Source organism: Schistocerca piceifrons, chromosome 9, assembly GCF_021461385.2.
Source record: "Schistocerca piceifrons isolate TAMUIC-IGC-003096 chromosome 9, iqSchPice1.1, whole genome shotgun sequence".
Lineage (NCBI taxonomy): Eukaryota > Metazoa > Arthropoda > Insecta > Orthoptera > Acrididae > Schistocerca > Schistocerca piceifrons.
Genome location: NC_060146.1, coordinates 221,420,736 through 221,445,891, shown reverse-complemented (window position 1 = coordinate 221,445,891; position 25,156 = coordinate 221,420,736). Strand labels below are relative to the sequence as shown.

Here is a 25,156-nt window from a genome sequence, read left to right as displayed (position 1 = left end):
ACCAGCGGAATTTTCTGCCTTGTGGCCTCTAGTGTTCCGGTTACCTGCCCTGGGCACTGACGTAAATTCTGGCAGCGTTCTTTTGAGTGAAGTTAACTATATTACCGCGTTTCAAACTCACGTGTACCAGAGGAATTTTCTGCCTAGTGGCCGCTAGTGTTCCGATTACCTGCCCTGGCCACTAACGTAGTTTCAGGCAGCGTCCTTTCCTCACCTGTTGTCACTGTCCAACATGGTGTGTAATTTTGACAGCTCATACATACTCCATTGTGGATTATCACCTTTGTAACGTTTCCTGTTTGAGTCCTCATGTACTGATTGATGGGAAGGAAGTCGTTGTGTCGGTCGGTCCGTGGCTCTCCCATGGTTGGGTTCCGACGGTTCAAGTATAGCCGGGCCCACCACCTGTCTCGCCTACGTGAATGAGGGCAGACCGACCTCCCTGGAGGCTTCTGAGTGCCACCCGTGTTTAATTATCTGTTTTCAGCTTCATAAAATTTAAAGTTTTGGTTATTTTTTCATTTTTCTTAAAATATTTTGCAAAATTAATTCTTCAATTTATCTTTCAAGCTTAAACATTGCAGCTTTTTGCCTTTAAAAGATTATGGTAATATTTTAAAATTTTAAAACTTAATGTGGCCTTCAGCCATTGGTATTGCACCTTGCGTATGTTAGTTATGTCTTCATTGCCTTGAGGCTTTACACTTATCCGTGATATTTTTTTTAATTTATTTTATTTGCCTCTTTAATTGCATTTGTATCTTGTTGATTTTTACGATTTCTTGTTTTTAAACATTCTGGCCTTCTGCCTTTAAAGGGCTACGGTAATATATTCTTAAATTTTGAAATATAATTGTGGCCTTCGGCCATTTGTTTTGCACCTTGCATATGTTTGTTCATCTACTTTGCTGTGATGCTTTTTTATTATTTTATTGCTATCTTAATTGGATTTTTATTTTGTTGATTTGTTAAGATTTATTGTTTGGAGGCCTTCAGCCGTGAAAGAGTTGTATTCGGTAAAGGTCCTACTATGTCCTGCTTTGGCTGCAAATGTTATTAAATTACAATAAATTACAGTTAGAAAATGAAACTGACCCCAACCTATTTGGCCCTTTCCACAATCCTAATTACCTGTTCTGCCCAGCGGGTTTAGCGGGCGTATCAACGTGTTTCTCTCCTTTAGCAAATTCAGCCCCTACGGGGCAAAAATACGGGCTGAAATTTTTGTGTAAGTATTTCATTCAGCAAGCATTTTTGAAGATCTGTGAAAATTTGTAATTGACTTTTCTGTTGGAAACTTAGTGCACTATTCACTGCTTTCAGAAATTCAACCCCTAAGATGGTTAAACAGGGGGTAAAATGACTGACTCATCATCGTCCAACCCAAATTGCTAAGCAGAAACACAGATTTTGGAGAGGGCGTGGATCTTATACCGTAGGCATCGTTCAAGTCGGGATTGCTCAGTTTTCCACTCCTAAGGTAGACGATGGAAATCTTTACGAAAGTATTTCGTTATATTACAAAATTTTGAAAGCTTAAATCTAGGAAAATTGGTATTTCAGTTTTTAGTTTGATGTAAAAACCATGTGTGAGGGGATTAAAGTTTATGTGGAACAACATAAAAATTCGATTGAAAAAAAGTCTATGCAGGCCATAAAGCCCGTTAATGCCACATTTCGCCGCGCTGTCCTAACGGATACGATCGTCGTAAGTCACAGATTTCTGCGGTTATTTCACGTAGCGTTGCTTGTCTGTTAGCACTGACAACTGCACGCAGACGCCGCTGGTTTCGGTCGTTAAGTGAAGGCCGTCGGCCACTGCGTTGTCTGTGGTGAGAGGTAAAGCCCGAGATGTGGTATTCTCGGCACACTCTTGACACTGTGGATCTCGGAATACTGATTTCCCCGAAATGGAATGTCCCATGTGTCTAGCTCCGACTATCACTCCACGTTCAAAGTCTCTTACCGTCGAGCGACCACAATCACGTCGGAAACCTTTTCAGATGAATCACCAGATTACAAATGACAGCTCCGCCAAAGAACTGGTCTTTTATACCTTGTGTACGCGATACTACCGCCATGTGTAATTGTGCACATCTGTCTCATGACTTTCGTCGTCTCAGCGAGAGAAAATATGTTAATTATCAAATTATTTGCATAGACGGTGAAGAGTAAATTTCAGACTGGTTATCGTAGTTAATTGTTGCCCTTAATAAGCTTACGCCAACCGTAGTAACTTAATAAAAGACTGAAGTAATAAATTTGATTATTAAGATTTATTTCAATGCATATTCAGCTGAAGTTAATTCAAGGATATTTCATGAAACTATAAAGCTTATTCCACCTGACAATCCCCCAATTAATGAATTATCAGCAGTCAAAACATAGTTAATCAATTATTGGCAACATATTTCATTATCAGTAGATCAAACTGTGCGAAGTACCTAATTTTAAAGACAGAATGACAGTCCATTATTCAAAATCTCGATAGATAATTATCTGGTTGTTAGCATTGCACTTAGCTGACAAATTATGAACAAAATAACTATCAAAATTAATGTTTAAGTGTAGTTAGATTGTTATGACATTGTTTTATATGACTACTGAGCCTGACACAGCACAGCACAGAAACATTAAAGGAAGTCTGGGACCTTCGCGTATGCTCATCCGTGCAATTTCCGATGTGAACTTCGCGACGCGTATGTGTAGTCTCCAGTGTATAACACCCACCTGAAGATTGTCTCCAGTGTATAACACCCACCTTTTCTGAGTGGTTGTCATCCGAAATATTGCGACGACATTTCGACGTCATCCCGCTGCAATCGCAAAACCTCGTGGCACACACATCACGCCGGGAAAACTTAATTCTCAGTGGAGCATCTTTCCTGGAATCGAAGCTGTGACGTGCTAAGTAAAAAAGTTTCCATTTAAGTGTTACATCCGAGCAATGATCGGGGTAGAAACAGTAATCCGTGAAACAGTAAGAAATGCCCTTTAGTGCACACCAATTATTTGCTGTGTGTGTGTGTGTGTGTGTGTGTGTGTGTGTGTGTGTGTGTGTGTGTGTGTTTTTGTTTTTGTGTAGGTGATGGTGATGGTGATGGTGAATAATATCCCTCCATCCCTCCTGACATGCAAACAGGACAACACTGCGCTGCGGTTCAACCTGAAACTGAGAACGAGAATTTTACGCGAGCAGGAAATTGATAATTACAGCGGTGTACCAACTATACCGGCGGAAGAAAAAATTACAACAGCGAGGGGGAGTGGTGCTACATAGACATTTGGTAGGCGTGTTTCTACAACTGGAAGACGTCTACTCACTTTCCGCACCAGTCGCATAGGATTGGAGCTAGTAGCGCCGCTACGAAGATGCAAATCAGGTCTGCCTCGGATACACGCTTTAACTGTCGTGCCCGTTAGTTACTTTTGAGATCGGAAGGGGTGAGTTGATTTTAGTCAAGAATGCCTTCAGGGCGACTAAGGCCCTATTATCGTAACCTCACAGAGTTTAACAGGGCTACTAGAAGCTGGATGTGAGACCTGAGTTTCTCCTGGCGTATACAACTTCCAAATAACTTCCGGGAATTCAGTCAGGTAACACTTTCAGCGACCGCCGATATTTCGGCGGGAGAACACACCGCCATTTTGAAGGCAAACTACATCAGACAGGCGGCGTACATGCAAATTTAAAACCTCGGTTCTCGGACTGAAACAGGAAAGATAGCACACACACTGAACACTAGTGCCACCAAGATGACCAAAGTCAGAGCTACCGATAGTGAGACTATGAATTCGCAGGTGAGGTAGCATTGACTCTGTCCCTCTGTTTTTTGACAAGGGAGAGAGCCGGATTCCAAACAGAGTTTAAACAGAAACCTCCATCCCTGTTAACGAGGTTGCTCGCTAATTTAATCTCAACTGCCTCCCTAATAACACTGTCCCAATAGCTGGACGTGCATGCCATTATCTCGGTGTTATTATATAACATGGGGTGACCAGTATCCAAGCAATGTTCGGCAATAGCAGATCTATTTGGCTGCTGTAATTGTGTTCTGCACGTAGGAAACACGTCCAACAAGATCGGTCGTATTTTACGGAAATACGATGTGAAATGTGTTTTCCGACCTCCATGTAAAATTAGAGCACTTTTGAGTTCCGTTAAGGATGATCTTGGACTGCGTAAGGCGGGTGTATATCGTATACCTTGTAGCTGCGGCATGGCATATATTGGCCAAACTATCAGGACGGTGGAGGACCGATGTACTGAGCATAAACGGCACACACGATTACAACAGCCAAATAGATCTGCTATTGCCGAACATTGCTTGGAAGCTGGTCACCCTATGTTATATAATAACACCGAGATATTGGCATGCACGTCCAGCTATTGGGACATTGTTATTAGGGAGACAGTTGAGATTAAATTAGCGAGCACCTCGTTAACAGGGATGGAGGTTTCTGTTTGAACTCTGTTTGGAATGCGGCTCTCTCCGCTGTCAAAGGGACAGAGTCAATGCTACCTCACCTGCGAGTTCGTAGTCTCACTTTGGTCATGTTTGGTGGCACCAGTGTTCAGTGTGTGTGTGTGTGATCTTTCCTGCTTCAGTCCGAGAACCGAAGTTTTAAATTTGCACGTACGCCGCCTGTCCGTTGCAGTTTGCCTTGAAAATGTGCGGGGTGTTCTCCCGCCGAAATATCGGCGGCCGCTGAAAGTGTTACCTGGCTGAATTCCCGGAAGTTATTTGAGAGAAGCTGGATGTTCCTTCTACTATACTGCAGAGAGACTTGGCAGGAATGTAGCCACTGTACGTGACTGCTGGCAGCCGTGGTCACGAGAACGTACGGCCGCAAGAAGACCGGGCTGCGAACGGCCGTGTGGCACTGCTGATAGAGAAGACCGTCGTGTTCGGCGTTTGGCCTCATACTGCATCTACGCAGCAACCTGAGCAGCAGTAGGCACCACAGTACAGTGACGCAAAGACCTGTTACAAAGCGGTTACTTGCTGCGAGTGAGGGCCTGGTGTTGTTTAGGAGGAGGCCATGTGAGTACCTGCACCCAACGTGTCTGCGTGCTACACACACGGGACCCTATACTTGGAGTTACGGTCTGCGGTGCGACTTCTCACGACAGCGTGAGCAAGCTCGTGGTCATACCACGTTGCCTGACTGAAAATTTGTACGTCAGTCTGGTGTTTTCACATGCGTTGCCATTCGTGAATAGCATTCCAGGGTTTTTTTTCCAACAGGATAATACTCGTCCACATACCACTGTTGTAACCCAGCAAGTTCTGCAGAGCGTCGACATGTTGCCTTGACCTGCTCGGTCATCAGATCTGTCCCCAATCGAGCACATACGGGACACCATAGGACGACAACTCAGCTTGATCCACAAACAGCATCATCCGTCCCTGCGTTGAGCGACCAAATGCAACAAGCTTGGAATTCCATCCCACATACTGACACTTCACACCTGTACAACACAGTTCATGAATGACTGCGTGCTTGCATTCAACATACTGACAGTAGCACCGGTTATTAAGGTACCAACATTTCACACTTGCAATGGCTTACTTCCTACCTACATTAACTTGTGGTCTCACGGTGTTAATTCCTTAAATATGTTACCTAGACTAATAAATTCCCTAAATTTCATTACTCTACATTAGTTATTTTTTGGTGGTGAAAATTTGTTCCTTCATGGTGCATTTCAACTACTTCTGAGTCACTGATAATCCACATTGCGAACATGGCTGATGGGGGTGGTTTTGACGATTAGGCGTTTTGAATGTATCGTCCCAACGGGAAATCTTTGCAGGCCGGTATTTCGTGGAACAGCTTCCTTACTCAGTATGCGTCCTGTCATAAGACCAAAACTTCTACCGTCACTCCTTTTTTTATTCTAAGGTTTGCGAATACTTGTAGCAGAGTTTCTCCTGTCTAGGAATAGAACAGGATAGGAGGACTGGGCGAACGCACTCGGCGGGCCACTGTGGTTTTCCATGTCACCAAGGGATATATATATATATATATATATATACACCAACTGCGACGAATAAAACACGACACTGGTGCAATCTTCAGTATTTATTATTTTACAAACCGGTTTTCGCTCTTGCGCTATCTTCGTGTAAGAAGATAAATACGTGTGGCTGTGAAACCTTGTACGATCAAATTAGGGCATTACAGATTCTCTCTGTTTCCAAAAATGACAGTTGTTAATTTTTGGTTTAGAACTAATGCGAGAGAAATTATTTCAGTGAAAATTTTATGTAAAATTGCTAAACTTGGGTAAAATCTGACGCTTTAAATAGTGAGTTGTACAACAAATTACTGTTCTGAGTGAACTTAAGTGACATGTTCCAAAGTGTGGCTGACAAAAAGTCTTATCTTTAACAGATTCAGTATTAAAAGCTGGCAAGATGTACAGATGCAGATAAGTGGAACACGTGTGACTGTAGTAAGTAAAGCATTTTAACAGGACAAGTGGAACTACGGTGACTGGTATAAGGAAAAAAAAGTGGAGTGCATGGCTAGGCGTAATTTGCAACGCGGTCGGGTGGATGGCACTGTTGGCAGAAATACCAGCCAGAAGGGGCGAGTAGGGAACTGTGTGTTCATTCAGTACTGAGTTCAGGGAAACGCACGTACATTTGTGAAGTTCATTATTTCAAGGAAGTTCATCTTCCTGCCTTTACGTAAGACTTTGTTGCATCTTGTAAATATCGCCTTCCTAAATGCCGTAGTTTGCGAAAGTAGTCTCTTTTTATAAGTTCCCAAATCCAATGGTCTTTCTTCAGGTGGATGCACAATATCCTGCCGGACCTACCTAAGTAGAATTTGCCACACTTACACGTAATCCTGTATATTCTAGTGTGTTTTTTCCCCAAAGTTGGCGTTCTCTCTTTACCATTGGACAAACCGTGACCAATATGTTGTCGCATAATATATCGAAAAAAATTTTACATTCCTTGAAACGAGGTTAGTGGGCCACGAGGAAACATCTGGTCATAGAGAAAGTTGCCTATCCTTGTCTGTTCATTACTTGGCAGAAGATCTCTAAAATGATGTTCTCAACCGTCTCTCTTTGCTTTGGCTTTCTTCTTTCAAGTCAGCTTCTTTACTTGTTGCTTCAGTGATCAGGATGAAACCACTGAAACATGGCCCAATAAAAAATGTGATGTCTTGCAACGTAATAAAAACCTTTCAGCAAACAGGTGTTGGAAAGTGACTTGTAGAAGCGCACATCGCGTTTAGTTACTTTGCATATAGTTTAATTTCGACATCATTCAACACTAAAAGGACTCTCCTCTTCTTTATCATTGTCCAACTTTTGATGCCGGCCGCGGTGGTCTCGCGGTTCTAGGCGCGCAGTCCGGAACCGCGCGACTGCTACGGTCGCAGGTTCGAATCCTGCCTCGGGCATTTCTGTGTGTGATGTCCTTAGGTTAGTTAGGTTTAAGTAGTTCTAAGTTCTAGGGGACTGATGACCACAGCTGTTAAGTCCCATAGTGCTCAGAGCCATTTGAACCATCCAACTTTTGGTGTTGCAAAACCTCGTGAATACTTGGTATCTCTTTGCATCAATGGTGAGATACTTCGGTAATTGCTAATGACAATTTCTTATCTCTCAAGACATAGTTAATAGTTTCAAGACGTATTTTTATTTTATTTCATTTATTATTTTTTTTATTTTATAATCTGTGAGAACATTAACAACGAGTGGTCCCCTCACACTCAATATTTAAGATTCAAAGATGCACTCATCTGGGGTGGCCGGGGGGAGTGTCTGAGGAAATCTTTCAAGTGTTCGGAAAGTGAAAAATGATTTTCATTAAACATAAATGTAACATAGAAAACATTCATCTGTACGACAAGAGCACGTATGAGGCCTTAAAAATCATTAAACTTCAACGTGGCCACCCTGCACATCAACAGACTACCTTTCAACAGTAATCTGAAACATGTGTCGCGGAAGATCAACTGGGAAGCTGTTACCCGCCTACACAATCCGAGCAAGGAACTCGCTCAAGATACTGATGCTATCCCTGTTCACACGGAACTGGATGTAACTTCAAGCGAAGAAGACCAGGGGTGGGAGCCTCGAAGAGGCTTGTGGGCAGCCTTATCTTACTTCCCAAGGAGACGCATGGCCTGAATGCAACACACTGCCTTTTTCAACGTAAAACGAAGAGCACACCGCACAGGTGATAGTGGAGTGTCCATCCCCCGGGTCAGCTGACGGAGGAAAACGGGTGGGCTGCTTCTAGTGACCGCCTCAATGTTCCGGGTTGCTCCATCAGATTTCGGTGGTCGTCCAAAACGTTCCTCATTAAGCACACTGCCTCTTCGTCGGAATATTTTGGCAAAAGTCTGATACTGGCCCTTAATTAGTGGGTCTGTCCTGTATGTTCGACAGTCCAGCTCGCTCACTTCCTCCAGTGTCAAGTATTCTGGAGAGAACTGCTATTCTTTCTTCTACAGACAGTATCTCGAAGGTCTAAGAAAGAACTGATTAAATTATTTTCTTGAAGATGAGCCGCTGCTTTTCTGTGCGTCACTTACCCGGCCTAGTGGCCTTCATACTGCTCAGCTATCTCCGTCCATTATCTATTTCCAGACAGTAGTTTCATCTGTATCCAAAAACGCTCCTAATAAGCGTGCATTACCACAGCTGTACGCAGGATGTCGCCGCTCAGTGGAAACGCTACCGCGTGGAGTGCAGGTGGACCTTCGGGGCGGCGGTGGTCCATGGTGACGCAGTCATCGATTACGCGTCCTCTCGGCGGCCGTGACTAATGGCGTCGGCCCACCGGGAGGGAGTGCGCCGGACCCATCAGACGGCGGGGCGCCTACCGCCGCTGACAAATGAGTGTCGCCGGTGGCAGCGCCGCCATTGGACGCGCCGAGTAGGTAGCTGGGGGATTCCCCTAAATCATCCGGCCAAGCCGCCTCTGATTGATGAGGCCCGGACGAGGCGGGGTTCTCGCGGCGCGCAGGTGGCTCCTACCGTGTCACACTCACACACGCCGGTGATCGGCAACTAACGAGACTAATGACGCACTTGTTCCCTAGGTTGGCGCTGGCACACACGTGAGAGGTTTTTTGCTCTCGGACGGTGTGGCACTCTCAGATAGTACTTGAATAATCCTGAGATTAGATACATATACAGGATGTTACAAAAAGGTACGGCCAAGCTTTCAGGAAGCATTCCTCACACACAGAGAAAGAAATTATGTTATGTGGACATGTGTCCGGAAACGCTTACTGTCCGTGTTAGAGCTCATTTTATTACTTCTCTTCAAATCACATTAATCATGGAATGGAAACACACAGCAACAGAACGTACCAGCGTGACTTCAAACACTTTGTTACAGGAAATGTTCAAAATGTCCTCCGTTAGCGAGGATACATGCATATACCCTCCGTCGCATGGAATCCCGGATGCGCTGATGCAGCCCTGGAGAATGGCGTATTGTATCACAGCCGTCCACAATACGAGCACGAAGAGTCTCTACATTTGGTACCGGGGTTGCGTAGACAAGAGCTTTCAAATGCCCTCATAAATGAAAGACAAGAGGGTTGAGGTCAGGAGAGCGTGGCGGCCGTGGAATTGGTCCGCCTCTACCAACCCATCGGTCACCGAATCTGTTGTTGAGAAGCGTACGAACACTTGGACTGAAATGTGCAGGAGCTCCATCGTGCATGAACCACATGTTGTGTCGAACTTGTAAAGGCACATGTTCTAGCAGCACAGGTAGAGTATCCCGTATGAAATCATGATAGCTTGCTCCATTGAGCGTAGGTGGAAGAATCTAAAATGAGCTCTAACATGGAAATTAAGCGTTTCCGGACACATGTCCAGATAACATCTTTTCTTTATTTGTGTGTGAGGAATGTTTCCTGAAAGTTTGGCCGTACCTTTTTTTAACACCCTGTATAATCACCTACAGGAAGTGTTCGCGTGGCACCATCATACAGTAACTATGAGCGAAAATTCATGTCATATATATTATATACATACATCACAACTCAAACTATTCTCTTTACTACTTTTCTGTTTCTCCAACAGTCCATTATTCATTGCTCCAAACACACATTCTCAGTCATTTGTTTCTCATATTCAATTTGTATGACTGAGATTCAAATATTTCCTACTCTATCTTCAAACGGCCCCAGATCTAGCAAAAATTGAACACAGACGCAGTGGTCTGGAAATGCAGACACGAGTGTCAGAAACGAATGATAGGGTGGGAGAAGTAATAATAAAGTAACTGGAAGAGTCTGTTGTACGAGACTACTGGAGTCGCATGTGTAAATGGTGCGCAGGATATGCTTGTTACGCCGTCGTTTTGAAGTCACGGTAGGGGAATACAGAAAACCATACGATGCTCCTACCCATATGCTGGCTCTGGACGCTTGTACATCCACATATGTACGCTGCAAGCCTCTGTGCAGTATAGTCTGGAGAAGACTTGGTACTGAGACTATCAGTTACCGGTGCTGTACCGCTCATCTATCGAGCTGTTGGGTCATTTTTGTACATAGATACAATATGCAGAAAACCATTCCTGAGAGGATAAAAAACAAAAAAGCTCATCAAGATATGGCCGGAAATGCGTTGCAAGTGAAAGTGACAGCTCGTAATATTTCATCTTACGGGAGGACTCCAGCTGTTGTTGCTTTAAATAAGAATAAAACTAATAAAATCGTCTCTGGTGTACTAATAAGCTATAAAATAACGTTAAATTTATCGCAGGTGCATTTGATATAACCCAACTATAGGTGGTTAACTTTATCAGTTAGGGTTTGTTGTTCTTAATTTCGCACAAACTTCTGTAGAATGGTGATAAACTCTACAATTAAGTGGACTGAAAGTTTGCCCGTACCCCGGATATAGTGTTTGGGTAGCACAGTACACAAATAAAATAGCTAGAAAACACAAGCAGTACTCACAGCTAAAAGTAATCCAAGTCAGACTTGACACTGGTATAAATAAATCGACACGCGATGCAATAATTTTGAATGCCGATCAGCGACGAAAATATTAAAAGTTCTCACTGTTGAACTGAGTTGAAAACGAGACTGGAATTCCAAATTGCCTTCACTTCCAAAAACACAACTTCCACTGAACAACTGGCAGACACAGCACAGAGTTATCACCACTGCACAGTCTCGCCGAGTTCCGACTGAACTGACGCGAAATATTTCAGTGCGTCACAACCGACGATGCGAAAACTTCTTTCGTGTAAAAATATGTGGCCAAATCACGACACAGTCTAGCTTAGAACTTCTTCTACCAACCCACTTCGAACTCTGTGGAAGAGTCACAAGCTCGCCGCCCTTTCAAGCTCTAAGCATGCCTTTCCCCTGAAAATCCAAGCATTGGCCTCGCTTAACGACTTCAGGCCGTCACCACCCACTCTTACAACTTTTTGTGTACAAATGCGATTCAAAATCTAAATGCACCGTTAAATGCGTGCTAAAAATTTGAACAAAATTGATGCCTTGTACTTAATTCTACATGCAACAGATTGCGCTCAAATTAATTTTAAATGGTTCAAATGACTCTGAGCACTATGGGACTTAACATATGAGGTCATCACTCCCCTAGAACTGCTTAAACCTAATTAACCTAAAGACATCACACACATCCATGCCCGAAGCAGGATTCGAACCTGCGACCGTAGCGGTCGCGTGGTTCCAGACTGAAGCGCCTAGAACCGCTCGGCCACAGCCGCCGGCTAAATTAATTTTAAACAATTGCAGATTTTAGCTACGCTAATCAAAATAATTCTTTATCTCTGCGGCTTCATTATGTATAGGCATGTATGGCACCCCTGTCTTCTACGAATAATTTGCCTGCTCTTTCCAATGCCGTAGTAAGGATTAGCATAGCTCTAATTAGTTTCCAATTACGAACAAAACTGTACAAACGTATAAACAATGGAAAAGGTGTGTGTGTGTGTGTGTGTGTGTGTGTGTGTGTGTGTGTGTGTATGTGTGTGTGTGTGTGTGTATGTGTGTGTGTGTGTGTGTGTGTGTGTGTGTAACTTTGAGGTTTCTTGTAATAAGATTTCTCTATTACTAAATTTATAAAAAATATATGTTACACATATAAAACACTCATATTCCAATACAACGTTGTCAAAAATTTCGTAGTATTCTGCCAAAAACTTCCGAAGATTTGCAGTTAGGAACATTTATAGTTCAATATAAGTACAAACGAAGATGTCCGTTTCTTCAAAGTCTCAAGTCCGGAAGTTCTTCACGGATTGCTCTGAAATTTTGAAATAACGTTGTCTTCGAATATGTAATAAAAGGGGGAACGTTATAACAATCTGAATGTCGGTTTGCTCAAAATCGTTAATCTCCAGATGTTCCCGACCGATTGCTTCGCAATTTAGACACAGCGTTGAACCCTTCAGATTTTCACACATTTCTGTAATAAACGTTCAGACAGAAACAGATTTTATACCTTTTTGTATATAAATATATATGTAAAATATATAATAGTGAAACGTTGTTAGCAAACAGAAAAGTTATGTATAGCTTATTAGTTTACAATTAGAATACAACTACAGAATCTCAATTTGCAGTAACGGTAAACAAAGCTCAAGATCAGAGAAAGGTGGACAAAGAGTTGGACAAAGGGATGGGAGGAAACAGATATAGAAAAAGGGGAGAGAGAGAGAGAGAGAGAGAGAGAGAGAGAGAGAGAGAGAGAGAGAGAGGGGGGGGGGGAGGGGGAGGAGAGAGGAGAGGGGGGGATCACAACTCCTGCCTTTAAGCATTCAAAACTAATTACGACTACTGCCTTCAACTTGGTTTACAGAGCGTCTTTCACCAAGTTTCGATATGTAAACATTTCTCTGGAACAGTGTTTATACGAGCAGTATAAAAATACATTTTTATATTAGATTATGACCTCTTGTGCTTGCTTTACAGATTTATTTACACAGAGAAAATTGATTCTTAATGTTTCTTAGCATTAATTAAACTTTTGGGGCATGTTTTATTAATTACTCAAAAAAAAAAAAGAAATTTCACTGGGCGTCAACACCCGTACTGTACAGCGTCTGGCCTGGTGCTCAGTGTTTATGACGTCATATCTCCTGAACTTTGTGTTGCACAATGACATAATTTTGCCCTTACATTCAGTGATATACAGGGTGTTACAAAAAGGTACGGCCAAACTTTCAGGAAACATTCCTCACACGCAAAGAAAGAAAAATATGTTATGTGGACATGTGTCCGGAAACGCTTACTTTCCATGTTAGAGCTCATTTTATTACTTCTCTTCAAATCACATTAATCATGGAATGGAAACACACAGCAACGGAACGTACCAGCGTGACTTCAAACACTTTGTTACAGGAAATGTTCAGAATGTCCTCCGTTAGCGAGGACGCATGCATCCACCCTCCGTCGCATGGAATCCCTGATGCGCTGATGCAGCCCTGGAGAATGGCGTATTGTATCACAGCCGTCCACAATACGAGCACGAAGAGTCTCTACATTTGGTACCGGGGTTGCGTAGACAAGAGCTTTCAAATGCCCCCATAAATGAAAGTCAAGAGGGTTGAGGTCAGGAGAGCGTGGAGGCCATGGAATTTGTCCGCCTCTACCAATCCATCGGTCACCGAATCTGTTGTTGAGAAGCGTACGAACACTTCGACTGAAATGTGCAGGAGCTCCGTCGTGCATGAACCACATGTTGTGTCGTACTTGTAAAGGCACATGTTCTAGCAACACAGGTAGAGTATCCCGTATGAAATCCTGATAACATGCTCCATTGAGCGTAGGTGGAAGAACATGGGGCCCAATCAAGACATCACCAACAATGCCTGCCCGAACGTTCACAGAAAATCTGTGTTGATGACGTGATTGCACAATTACGTGCGGATTCTCGTCAGCCCACACATGTTGATTGTGAAACTGTACAATTTGATCAAACCTAATCCGTAAAGAGAACATTTGCACTGAAATGAGGATTGACACATTGTTGGATGAACCATTCGCAGAAGTGTACCCGTGGAGGCCAATCAGCTGCTGATAGTGCCTGCACACGCTGTACATGGTACGGAAACAACTGGTTCTCCCGTATCACTCTCCATACAGTGACGTGGTCGACGTTACCTTGTACAGCAGCAACGTCTCTGACGCTGACATTAGGGTTATCGTCAACTGCGCGAAGAATTGCCTCGCCCATTGCAGTTGTCCTCGTCGTTCTAGGTCTTCCCCAGTCGCGAGTCATAGGCTGGAAAGTTCCGTGCTCCCTAAGACGCCGATCAATTGCTTCGAACGTCTTGTCGGGACACCTTCGTTCTGGAAATCTGTCTCGAAACAAACGTACCCCGCCACGGCTATTGCCCCGTGCTAATCCATACATCAAATGGGCATCTGCCAACTCCGCATTTGTAAACATTGCACTGACTGCAAAACCACGTTCGTGATGAACACTAACCTGTTGATGCTACGTAGTGATGTGCTTGATGCTAGTACTGTAGAGCGATGAGTCGCATGTCAACACAAGCACCGAAGTCAACATTACCTTCCTTCAATTGTGCCAACTGGCGGTGAATCGATGAAGTACAGTACATACTGACGAAAGTAAAATGAGCTCTAACATGGAAATTAAGCGTTTCCGGACACATGTCCACATAACATCTTTTCTTTATTTGTGTGTGAGGAATGTTTCCTGAAAGTTTGGCCGTACCTTTTTGTAACACCCTGTATATGCATACTGTTTGTAAAATGCATCACGAAAACAGTTAGCAGTAAAGAAATAATAAATTATAACGTCGTGCCTCGTGCCGGTCCTTTACAGCATTAGCAGAGGAAAAGTAGTAAGCGATAAATGTTTTTCCTTTGATCGTTTTGTGGGTCTTATCAGCGAGAAAAAATTTCGTAAGGTTTGGTATTTATATGTAACGTTTGTTACACGTCCCTATTGCTCTCGTTCTCGAACACTGGATGAATGGAGTCTGGGAATTCACGCACCCCTTTGATGTTTAGGTCGCTTCATATTTAGGTGGTTTGATATTTAGGTGGTTCTTACTGCCACAACGACTGTCGCCTGACAGGTACAAGTGTACCAAGTTTAGTTGAAATTGGTCCAGTCGTTTGAGGTTTGAGGAAATGTTGAAAACACACACACACACACACACACACACACACACACACACACACACACACACGGATTAGGGCCTACTGTCTTTCATTAAATGAGTGAAGTAGCAAGCATCATTACATTTGTTTTCTTTTTTAAAGAAAGTCGCGCGTTATTTCTCACATAAACGATATTTTGTACTCCGAATCGTAGAAAATTATTTCCCTGCTGTCGTAATTTCTGTAGCATGTCAACTCCTACGGACTGTTCGGGTTTCACATTCCGGGAAAAAGTTTTCCAAACTGACAAGTCATCGCTGGTAATGTTCCATGTTAGCCTCCCTGTAATCCTGTAAATAAGCACAAACTGCATCCGACAAAAGAGCGTGTCAACACACACGCTGATGTCAAAAGGTCAAACGGAACACGGTGTAATTTCCGCTGTTTAAAGTCCGCTGTGTCATGTTGAACATTTCCCTGACAGAACGTTCACTGACTCCCAAAAGCCGCATTTTACAAATCGCAAAACATTCTCCATCGTGTTTTACTAAGGGGAACAACCATGTTGTTCCGTACGAATTGTTGCCTTTGCAAAGAATCAGGAATGCTCGGGTTTGAGTATACTGGTAACAACATTGTTTGAAAAAAAAAGGGAGAAAAAGAAACTAATAGGATATCAGCAACCGTCGACATTTAGGTCATTACAGACAGAGGATAAGCTCGGATTGGAACGAAGGATTGGGAAATAATTAAGGAGTATTCTTTTCTACAAAATAATCGCGGCATTTCCCATAAGCGATGCCGGGAAGCAGCAAAATCGCCAATCTAGATGCCTTGTAGAAGATTTGATGCCCTCTCCTTTCGAATAACTGGCCAGGTAACCCTAATACAGGAGGAAGGTAGACGTAGCCTGCTAAAAACAGACCCGCATTATTGGGATCGATTCGGAGTATGATATTTGAAAATATACTCTTTTCTAACGTTATGAAATATCTCCACCAAACGCTCTATTCACACACAACCAGCATAGGTTCAGAAAATGACACTCTTATGAAACATAACTGGCCCTTTATTGACACGAATTATTGAATACCATTGACAAGTCATGTCAAATTAATTCCATATTTGTAGATTTACAAAAAGCTTTTGGCACCGTTCCGCACAACCGACATGTATCATACCACTTCACTTGGCACGATGGGTTATATTACATGACATGGGTACTAATACTAACAAGCAAAAATCAAAAAAAGGTCGCGAATATGCCAAGATGTTTCGATTTAAATATCTTCGAAGCTGTCAGGTAAGTCGAAAAGTTAGTTCCTCTCTTTTACATCCCTAACTCTGCCCAGGACATATTCCCCTTTATTGTGCTATGACAGGAGAATTTTCCGTTCTGGTTCAGATACAGAGGGGAGAGTTACGCGGATATGATACGAATGTTTAGGTGACAGTCATTAAAACAAAGGCGTTTTCCGCTGAGACGAGATCTTTTCACGAAACTTCAGTCACAAACTTTTTCCTCCGAATGCGAAAATATTTGTTTGTCTCGCACCTACACTATCTGATCAAAAGAATCCGGACACCACCAAAAACTTTTTTTTTTTCATATTAGGTGCATTGTTCTGTCACCTACTGCCAGGTACTCCATACTAGCGATCTCAATAGTCATTAGACATCGAGAGAGAGTAGAATGGGGCACTCAGTGGAACTCACGGGCCTAGAACACGGTCAGGTGATTGGATGTCACTTGTCATACGTCTGTACGCGAGATTTCCACACTCCTAAACATCCCTAAGTCACTGTTTCCGATGTGATAGTGAAGTGGAAACGTGAACGGACACGTACAGCACAAAAGCGTACAGGCTGGCCTCGTCCGTTGACTGACAGAGACCGCACACAGTTGAAGACGGTCGTAATGTTTGATAGGCAGACATCTATCCAGACCATCACACAGGAATTCCAAACTGGATCAGGTTCCACTACAAGTACTATGACAGTTGGGCCGAAGGTGAGAAAACTTGGTTTTCATGGTCGAGCTGCTGCTCATAAGCCACACATCAGGCCGACAAATGCCTAACGACGCCTCACTTGGTGCAGGGAGCGTAAACATTGGACGATTGAACAGTGGGAAAACGCTGTGTGGAGTGACGAATCACGGTACACAACGTAGCGATCTGATTGCAGGGTGTGGGAATGGCGAATGCTCGGTGAACGTCATCTGCCAGCGTGTGTAGTGCCAACAGTGAAATTCGGAGGCGGTGGTGTTACAGTGTGGTCGTGTTGTTCATGGAGTGGGTTTGCACCCCCTGTTGTTTTGCGTGGCACTATCACAGCTCAGGCCTGCGTTGATGTTTTAAGCACCAAAGTTGATGGATGGCGATTGCATCCTTCAACACAATCAAGCAACTGTTCATAATGCACGGCCTGTGGCGAAGTGATCACACGACGAGAACACCCGTCCAATGGCCTGGCCTGCACAGAGTCCTGACCTGAATCCTATAGAACACCTTTGGGATGTTTTGGAACGCCGACTTCGTGCCAGTCCTCACCGACCGACGTCGATACCTCTCCTCAGTGCAGCGTGAAAAATGGGCTGTTATTCCCCAAGAAACCTCTCAGCACCTCACTGAACGTATGCTTGCGTGAGTGGAAGCTGCCATCAAGGGAAGGGGTGGGGGTGGGGGGCAACACCATATTGAATTCCAGCATTACCGAGGTCGCCACGAACTTCTGTCACTTTCAGCCAGTTGGCCGGATAATATTGATCACATAGTGTAAGTAGGGAGAAATGACGACCATGATAAGATAACGGTAATCAGAGTTTGCACGGAATGGCGAAGGTGTTCATACCTCAGAATAGCTATTCAAGGATGGAACCGACTGGAAATAGTGTGACAGTGGTTCTACGCACCCTCTGCTGAACATTTACCTGTAGCTTACTGTGCAGCCACGTACATGTAGACGACGATGGAAGCGATAATGCGCGCAGAAAACACAAGGCATGTCGCTCTTGAAATTTTAACCAACGCGGCATCTGTACCACTGTTGTTTATCTGACGCCACTTTGCTACGCTATCAAGGATGCCTCTTACTCTCCAGGAATGAGGACACTAGGTACACGACACCATAAACTCGTATAATGGGAGAAACTATCATAAAATTCAGAAAACCGTCTTTCAGAGCGGAAATTAGGAATATGCTTCTTCTTCAAGCGTATTTATGCCGTAGAGACGGCGCATATAAAAAAAATCATACAGCGACAATAGCTCAGACCGCATAGAGACGCAGAATGTGTCTTGTCTTCCACGCTCCATCCCAAAAGCCAACGGAGAGAGACTCTTAATACATGATACAGTAAGAACTACCTTCTCCCGCGCAAGTAGTTCGCAAAGCATTAGTGTAATACGGATGCGGTGCGTTTGGCTTTCTTTTGTCGTTGGTGTCTTGTCAGGCAGTACACGGGGGCATGCTGTAAAGTAATGTCTCCGATTTTTCTGTTCTCAGTATCGGTTGAGATGTTACATCTCACTCACATTACTCGGCCGAGTTTCCCGCTTCACCGACGCGAGCTGAAACCCACTGCCGCTAGGGCGCTCCGAATTGTAACGTGTAACATACCAGTGTGTAATGTAACCTCCGACTGAAATCCGTAAAAGAATGGAAGCTGTGTACGGTGCTCCTTAACAGCATTGCGACTGGTGATGAAATCTCGGTTCGCCATTTTGACTCCAAAAACACGAGAGCCTCAGGGAATCTCTGACGCCAAAGAAGTTAAAGAGGATGTATCAGCATGAAAAATCATGTTCACAGCGTGATGGGATGTTGAAGGTGCGGTCCATTTGTAATTCAAGCCTAAAGGCACTACCATAAACTGTGCAAGGTACTGCGAGACCCTCAGAAAACTGAAAGCACTTAGCCGAAGAGTTCGCCCGCACGTGTAGCAACCTGTCCTTCAGCATGAGAATGCCGGACCACACAACGAGTGCTGCGACATCTGAAAAAATCCCGAGTTGATTCCATCTGATTTTCATCTGTTAGCAAGACTTACAGAACTTCAAGGACTTCACTTTGACAGTGATAAAGCGGAGCAAGCAGAGGCGTAACTGTGGCTCCGTTAACAGTGTGACATTTTACAGTGACGGCACCAACAAACAGGTACCTCGTTGGGAGAAATGTGCTCGTCGGCAAGGTGACTATGTTAAGAAAAACAGTATGTAGACATGAAGAATAAAGATGTAGAGTGTTAATAAATTTGATTTAAAAAGCTTAGAGTATTCACATAAAAAATTCGCAGGCGTTATTTTTCACGACGCCCTTGTAGTATTATCAAATACTGACATGATACAATTGTCATGTCATCTTACTGCACAGGCAGAGTGTTGTCACTGAAGTACGTGTGTTACACTACACTTATGCATAGTACTACAGAAAAAAATCCATCCAATATGGACATCTAGTGAGGGTTAAAAAAGCGACAAACTGCACCATGTATATAAAAGCGTTTCTATAACTTGAGGAGCAAAAACATCCTATCTAAAATTTCATTAATTTGTTGTTGGAAATTTCATCCTTATTTGTTCTTACAATGTAAATATTACAAAATTTTGGAAAATACTGACGCAGAGCTGGCCAGCTCCGCTAGCGGACACTGCCCCTTAGACGGGTGGTTTTTCTGCTTCGGAGTCAGTCGGTTCTCGTAGACTTAGAGCAAGACGGCCGCACAAGTGGGACAATTATGAGTTACTTATTGGGCAGTTCAATAAGTCACGGCTGCAAAATACTAACACGAATTCTTTCCAGACGAATGGAAAAACTGGTGGAAGTCGACCTCGGGGAAGATCAGTTTGGATTCCGTAGAAATGTTGGAACACGTGAGGCAATACTGACACTACGACTTATCTTAGAAGAAAGATTAAGGAAAGGCAAACCTACGTTTCTAGCATTTGTAGATTTAGAGAAAGCTTTTGACAATGTTGACTGGAATACTCTCTTCGAAATTCTGAAGGTGGCAGGGGTAAAATACAGGCAGCGAAGGGCTATTTACAATTTGTACAGAAACCAGATGGCAGTTATAAGAGTCGAGGGACATGAAAGGGAAGCATTGGTTGGGAAGGGAGTGAGACAGGGTTGCAGCCTGTCCCCGATGTTATTCAATCTGTATATTGAGCAAGCACTAAAGGAAACAAAAGAAAAAGTCGGAGTAGGTATTAAAATCCATGGAGAAGAAATAAAAAAGTTGAGGTTCGCCGATGACATTGTAATTCTGTCGGAGACAGCAAAGGACTTGGAAGAGCAGTTGAACGGAATGGACAGTGTCTTGAAAGGAGGATATAAGATGAACATCAACAAAAGCAAAACGAGGATAATGGAATGTAGTCGAATTAAATCGGGTGATGCTGCCGGAATTAGATTAGGAAATGAGATGCTTAAAGTAGCAAAGGAGTTTTGCTATTTGGGGAGCAAAATAACTGATGATGGTCGAAGTAGTGAGGATATAAAATGTAGACTGGCAGTGGCAAGGAAAGCGTGTTTCTGAAGAAGAGAGATTTGTTAACATCGAGTATAGACTTAAGTGTCAGGAAGTCTTTTCTGAAAGTATTTGCAAGTGAAACATGAACGATAAGTAGTTTAGACAAGAAGAGAATAGAAACTTTCGAAATGTGGTGCTACAGAATAATGCTGAAGATTAGATGGGTAGATCATATAACTAATGAGGAGGTATTGAAAAGAATTGGAAAGAGAGATATTTGTGGCACATCTTGACTAGAAGAAGGGATCGGTTGGTAGGACATATTCTGAGGCATCATGGGTTCACCAATTTAGTATTGGAGGGAGACAAAGAGATGAATACACTCGACAGATTCAGAAGGATGTATGTAGCAGTAGGTACTGAGAGATGAAGAAGCTGGCACAGGATAGAGTAGCATGGAGAGCTGCATCAGCCAGTCTCTGGACTGAAGAAGAAGAAGAAGAAGAAGAAGAAGACGACGACGACGACGACGACGACGACGACAACAACAACACGTTCGTTGTATATAATGTTGAAATACGCGTCCGTGATTGATTCATTTCGATCATTTAGTTTTAAATAATCGGGTCCTTCCTGTTTGCCGTTTTTATGTCTAGCTCCTTTTAATTTTAAACCTGAAGATGTCCGTTGGAAACACTTGCAACCCGTCATCTGTAAAGATAATTGTGGCTGTGTAGTAAAATAGAGTCTACATATTTATTCTCTCTAGACCCTTCTTCCAAAAGTCTGTGATGAGAAATCAAAGTAATTAAGGATCACATGAAGACTAACCGACTGTCATTTTTCCCAAGCACCGTTCGCTAACGGAACAGGAACGGCGAATTTGTCAACTGTATAAAAAGCACCCTGTGTCACACCCCATAGTGTGGTTTCCGGAGCTCAAATGTAGATTATTTCACATTTGCATTGTTCGTAATGTGTCCATAAATGATGGAAACAATCTTAGAACCCATCCGAGATCAAACCCCGAAGCTTCTGATATTTCGCTCGAAAGTGGCTAATTTGTTTCTGTTGTATGGTAATTTATAGTTATATTTATGGTATTTTCTCTGTGTGGTAATATGAAATTGAACTCGTGATTAGAGAAATAGTTAAGCTCGTATTTAAGTTCGTAAGCAATTTAGTGATTCTCGAAAAGCGATCAGCAATGCAAAAGTTAAACAGAAATGAAACATTAAAATGTGTGTACTGCAACGCTTGTGGGCAGAGTACAGTCTCTTCTGTTAAATTTGAGAAAACTGTCCTTTTAGCAGTAATACAAGCAATCTGACTTCCAGAAAAATATGAAACATAAATAACTACCAACAACGCCCTGTCTAGAAGGTACGTCACTGTTGAAATGTTAAAGTGTATCACATGTTAATTATAAATGGCCTACCTGTTTGCGCAATGAATAAACGCCATTCTGTTGTCTTCAATCCGCTGTGGCTAATGCTGCCATGCTAATTGAAAATAAAAATTCAGACTACTGGCAATGCGATGTGCAATGAATACTTTAAACTATGGAACATATACAAAAATTATCTGCAAATAAATCTCATTACTGTAATGATCATTGTCAATTAAAGTTGAGGCACTGATGACCCCATAGTTTGGTCCCTTACTCTCCAAACCGACCAACCAATTAATGTTCTGTTTCTGAGAAACTAGGGAAAACAAAATTACGTATGTGACACTTGAAATAAAGAGACGAATGCTGATTGATGGAAAAACAAAGTAACCAAAGTAACTAACTGTATTGACAAAGGTTTACATCACTAAGACAAAATATTTTAACACTTGGTATATTAAAAATTCACTTGACATTAATAGTTGAAAAACGTGAACAAATTCTCTTTACTTTCATACCAACACTTATGCTATCCACCTTTGAAGAAAAATCAATAAATCACACTCTGCTATCATAAAAATCTCCAATTCTAAATCCCTGACCTAATCAACTACTACGCTTGAATGTCTTGGCAAATGGGCTATTACAGTAACTTTTGAAGTCTTCTGAATGAATTTACAAAATATCTGTCCATAAATGAAATATTTTATAAGAAAATTATCGCCGGTGTACAGCACAGCGTAAAGACATCTTACCCTATCACAAGATACAACTCCACACTCACACTCCCTCTCCCCCTCCCAAAGACTGCGTTCTACTCACAAGCAAAGGTTGTACTAACAGCCTCTCGCAGCGTAACCTCGTTGGCAGAGTGGTTGCCCAGATGCTATTGAAACTTTACTTTTCCGCGTGATGTCCAAAATATTAACAAAATTACAATTTTCTGTATAAAACAAAACCCTAACATGCTAGACGCTTAGCGGTAGTATTACACCATTACTACTAGAACCTCATTATGTAAACTCCTGCTGCCACTAAGAGCTAAAAGTGAAATTTTTCGGACCATGTGCTTTTTTAATTTCTCAGCTCATGATTGATCACGTCTAAGGAGCCAGCTAATCGAGAAACTGAAATACGTGTCTGCTAAACACTATGACAAACACACTAACGGAAAGGTTACCGAAGGAAACTGTCAAGATTCACAGTGCATCGATGTGATTCACCATGTGTGTGATAGAAATAACTGATGCAGTGGGTAAAACAACTCAGCTGTTTCCTTCTCCTCCTCCTCCTCATCATCATCATTATTATTATAATACATTTCCTCCTCCTCCTCCTTCTCTTCCTCCTCCTCTTTCTCCTCCTCCTCCTCCTCTTTCTCCTTCTCCCTTCTCTTTCTCGTCTTGCTACTCTTTCTCGTCTTGCTACTCTTTCTCGTCTTGCTACTCTTTCTCGTCTTGCTACTCTTTCTCGTCTTGCTACTCTTTCTCGTCTTGCTACTCTTTCTCGTCTTGCTACTCTTTCTCGTCTTGCTACTCTTTCTCGTCTTGCTACTCTTTCTCGTCTTGCTACTCTTTCTCGTCTTGCTACTCTTTCTCGTCTTGCTACTCTTTCTCGTCTTGCTACTCTTTCTCGTCTTGCTACTCTTTCTCGTTTTGTTACTCTTTCTCCCTCCTCCTCCTCCTCCTCCTCCTCTTTATCCTCCTCCTTCTCTTTATCCTCCTCCTCCTCTTTATCCTCCTCCTTCTCTTTATCCTCCTCCTTCTCTTTATCCTCCTCCTCTTTATCCTCCTCCTCCTCCTCCTCCTCTTTATCCTCCTCCTCCTCTTTATCCTCCTCCTCCTCTTTTTCCTCCTCCTTCTCTTTATCCTCCTCCTTCTCTTTATCCTCCTCCTTCTCTTTATCCTCCTCCTTCTCTTTATCCTCCTCCTTCTCTTTATCCTCCTCCTTCTCTTTATCCTCCTCTTTCTCCTTTTCCTTCTCTTTCTCCTCCTTCTCCTTCTTTTCTCTCTCTTCTCCTCCTCCTCCTCCTCCTCCTCCTCCTCCTCCATCTCCATCTCTTCCTTCATCCTCTGTATTTCTTAGATATCCCTCACCAGCAGCAACTAAATGGACAAGAGTGATCTACGAGCTCCTGCTGCAAGCAAGTGCACAGTACATACATGAGTACATTTAATTAATTTGCCGGCCTGTTGTGGTGTGCAACACGTATAAATTTCCCCTTTGATGACTGGTTGCACCACTCGCAGTAACACACACTGTAGCACGTCCCCTGTTGTGACTCGGCCCTGCTTGTCGTCCCTCATCCGCGCGTTGCTCGCATGTCACCACACAGGAATGCCCTCTTCCCCCCCGCTCCCCCCCCCCCCCCTCTTTCACGTGGAGAGAGTTAATCAGCGCAGGAATCCTCGCAATCTCGCCGCGTGCCGTCGTCCTGGCCTCCCCACGCGGATTAATTTTCCTCTTCTTTTTTTCCTCTCCCCTCCACCCTCTCCCACGCACGTGTATGGCGTTCCAGCCCGTCCAGTCCTGGCAGTTTTATCTTCTGCCGCCAAGGGCACGCGCGTAGTCTTCTCACCTCTGCAGCGCTTACGAGTGTGTATGGGGAGTGTGAAATGCGAGTAATTTGAGAGGGAGGAGGCGTGCGCCCCGAGTTTAGGTATTTAATACTTCTGTCTCATGTTGCCGACGCTACAGGGGGAGCAACAAATGAATATTTCCTGAATTCTTGCACAGACTTTCTGAATTTGGGGTGTCAAGTGCCGTACCTATCACTGATGATGTCCCTCAGCGTTTCGCTATTGTTTCGAGATATCGATAGATGCCCTACTTCCTGTAAGACATACCTGTCTGCGAATATGGTACGGGGCAACTTAGAAAAAGCAAAGAGGAAAATTCTGAGACAAATTAAGAGCAACGAAAAAACTGATTGAAGCCGGTCTCGAGGAAGGTCAGTTCGAGGTCCGGCGAAAGTTTAGGAACACACGAGGCAATACTGACCCTATGACTTAAGTTAGATGACAAACTGAAAAGAAATAAAACCGACATTTGTAGCATTAGTAGATTCAGAGAAAGCTTTCGACAACGTTGACTGAAATACCCTGTTTGCGATGCTAAAGGTAATGGGGTAAAATTAAAGCAGGCAAAGATTTTTTGCATGTTGTAAAGAAACCAGACTGGTG

General features: G+C 43.1%; 1 protein-coding gene across 1 annotated transcript in view; it reads right to left on the bottom strand.

The window, feature by feature from the left end:
- LOC124716882 (myb-like protein X) overlaps positions 1 to 24,280 on the bottom strand; it is a 71,703-nt gene extending 47,423 nt beyond the window's left edge. Inside the window, exons 1-3 of the mRNA XM_047243435.1 lie at positions 24,232 to 24,280; positions 23,385 to 24,079; positions 8,775 to 9,006 (exon numbers count right to left, since the gene is read on the bottom strand). Of these exons, the coding sequence (XP_047099391.1) occupies positions 8,775 to 9,006; positions 23,385 to 24,079; positions 24,232 to 24,280 (976 nt within the window). The remainder of the gene's footprint in view (positions 1 to 8,774; positions 9,007 to 23,384; positions 24,080 to 24,231) is intronic.
- Between the last annotated feature and the right edge of the window lie 876 nt (positions 24,281 to 25,156).